Below are 2,500 nucleotides of genomic sequence, written 5' to 3' on the forward strand. Positions count from 1 at the left end.
ACAAAAAACAAACTGTCTGCAGGTTTGTTTAGATAAGAAATAAAAAAAATAACTTCTTTCTTCATAGATGTAGCAGCATCAGATGTAGTTCTTCTTACCGGCAGATGTAGTTGGTCACACATGAGGCCTGCAGCTCCAGGCAGTTGGGCTTCTGCTTCTCCTCGTAAGAGCACACGGGGACGATGGTCTGGCGCCGGCGCTCCGAGCAAGCTGACTGGTCGCTGGGCGGGCAGGAGCAGAACAGCATGCCGTAGCTGTGTTTGGGAGGAACCTGGGGGGGGGGGGGGGCGGGGGTCATCACAGCTACATTTAACTTTAACTCACTTTAACTCCTTCACGATTGAGTTGGTCAAGGTTGAACAGAATTTGTTAAAGGTTGCGTCGTTGAATAGTTACCAATATTCAAAAGGTATACAGTATAACATCGCAAACTGTACTGCAGGCCGTCCATGCACTGTATTGTTCATGTATGGAGACATATTGAGACAATGGATTCATCATTTAATCATTTGACGGCAAAATCATGAAAGAAGAGTTTCAACAGAAGCGTGTGTTAGCGGTGCCAAGCCTACTTTTGATTAGGTTTAGCTCGGCACCCTGTGCACCTTACAACCCAATGCCAACAACAACAGTGCCGGCAACCCTGCAAAGCCACGTCTCTATCTTTAATTATAATAGGTTCATCATGTCAGAGATCAGAAAAACTATTTCTTTCCTTCTTTTCCCGGGAAACCAGAAGAAAATCCCACGGGGGGGGGGGGGGGGGGGGCTTGGGAAACCTATATGAGCGCAATTAAGTGTTTTGTGTTTGTCAGCACAAGTCCTGACATTAATGCCAACTCCAATCAAAATCAATGAATGGATGAAAGAAGTGGCGTTGTGGTGCTCCGCCACAGTCCAGCCTCACCACACGTGTGGGTATGGGCTTGGTCTGGCTGAGCTCAGGGTAAGAGTGTGGGAGAATTATTACCAAAGCAAAATGCATCTAAATGCCAAAGAATTAGGGAGTCCCCTACATGCAGACAAACACAACAAGAGTATTAGCAATAGGGAAGCAACGGTACAGTGGTTCCTACAGTTCGGTATATATCACGGTTTTCAGGGCCACGGTAATGTTACAATTTGGGTATCTTTATATTTAAGAATAAATAAATAAATGAAGTTAAACGTGTAATAAGTGTTTTTATAGCAGTCTGCCATAAATAACTAGCAGGGCCGGCTCTTCCTCGAGGCGATAAAGACAGCGGAGGCGCGGGGGGGGGGGGGCAGGGAGGGAGCGATCGAGTTGCAATGTGCGCACCTGTCTCCATCTCCGACGGTGCTGACGAAGCGCGTGCTGGCGACACGCTCACCAGCGGCGCGCCGCAATACTGTGTTTTTATTTTATTCACGTCTCCGAGTGCGTATGTGACGGTGTGGAACGAAACCACGCCCGATGGGGACACTTTCTCCCTGACTCTTGGGGACATGGCCATCCCGGGGATGGTTATTTTCTGACTGGACACCTTGATTGACTGCACTCTTGACAAAGACATTATTACATTTCACTGCATATATGCATGAAGGTATGTATATGTATGTGACGAATAAACCTCTTGAATCTTGAATCTTGACATTTCTGCGTCGTTTCATCTGGTCTTTCTATTGAAAAGGCTTGCGTAGCCGTGCGCAGTTGAAAAAATAAAAATAAAAAATGGACTTCTCCCCAAAAAATACAGAAATGCCCCGCCCGGCGGATGTGGTCATTAGAGGTCCAACAGTCCAATGGATTAGATAGCCTGCGCCAACGCGTCTGGTGGACTTCTACCGTAATACCGCTAATACCTGTGTGTATTGAACCATAGGAGGTGTACGGAACGGTTCGATAACGTTCTGTGTACCGTTGCATCCCTAATTAGCACTGGACTACCAAGTAAAGTCTGCGATCAATGAACGGAGCATCCATCCATCTTTCCCAAATGCGGCTTTGTTTTTTTCTTTCCAACTGTGAGCTGAAAGGCCTTGCCTTGTCGAAGAACTGCCGCAGGGCCTTGTGGCACTTCCTCTTGTTGCAGACCTCGGCGGTGGACACGCGGCTGGTGCAGGGGCTGATGTAGGCCGAGCGGTACTTCTTACAGGTGTCGTTCAGGTTGCAGGCCTTGGCAGCGTTCAGGCAGTTGTTCTCCCTGGTCACCGCCGGCTCGCCTGCGGAGCCCGGAGGAAACAAAACCAGAGGTGAAAACCCCGGAGCCGTGGAGCGGAGGGGGAAGGACACACAGAGGATAATTCAGCAGATCTAACCGGTTTAATGTTGGGGTTTCTTTTTTTTTGTTTGTTTGTTCTTCACAGTCTGTTGAACAATTAGAAGATGTAAAAGCCAGAGGAAGTAAGGAAATGAGAATAATACGTAATTTATTGTCTCTGTGAACTCGACTGAAAATTCATCACCACGAAACAAACGGGGCCGCGAGGTCAGAGAATCTCCGTCGCAGCGAAATGGAAATGCGACGACGGCGACGGG

At 48.0% G+C, this 2,500-nt stretch overlaps 1 protein-coding gene across 1 annotated transcript in view; it reads right to left on the bottom strand.

The window, feature by feature from the left end:
- LOC307241841 (GDNF family receptor alpha-1-like) overlaps positions 1 to 2,500 on the bottom strand; it is a 99,675-nt gene that overhangs the window by 23,055 nt on the left and 74,120 nt on the right. The window contains exons 5-6 of the mRNA XM_080016084.1: positions 2,006 to 2,184; positions 99 to 271 (exon numbers count right to left, since the gene is read on the bottom strand). Coding sequence (XP_079872210.1) covers positions 99 to 271; positions 2,006 to 2,184 — 352 coding nt within the window. The remainder of the gene's footprint in view (positions 1 to 98; positions 272 to 2,005; positions 2,185 to 2,500) is intronic.

Source organism: Zeus faber (genome assembly GCF_960531495.2).
Source record: "Zeus faber genome assembly, chromosome: 16".
Taxonomy (NCBI): Eukaryota; Metazoa; Chordata; class Actinopteri; order Zeiformes; family Zeidae; genus Zeus; species Zeus faber.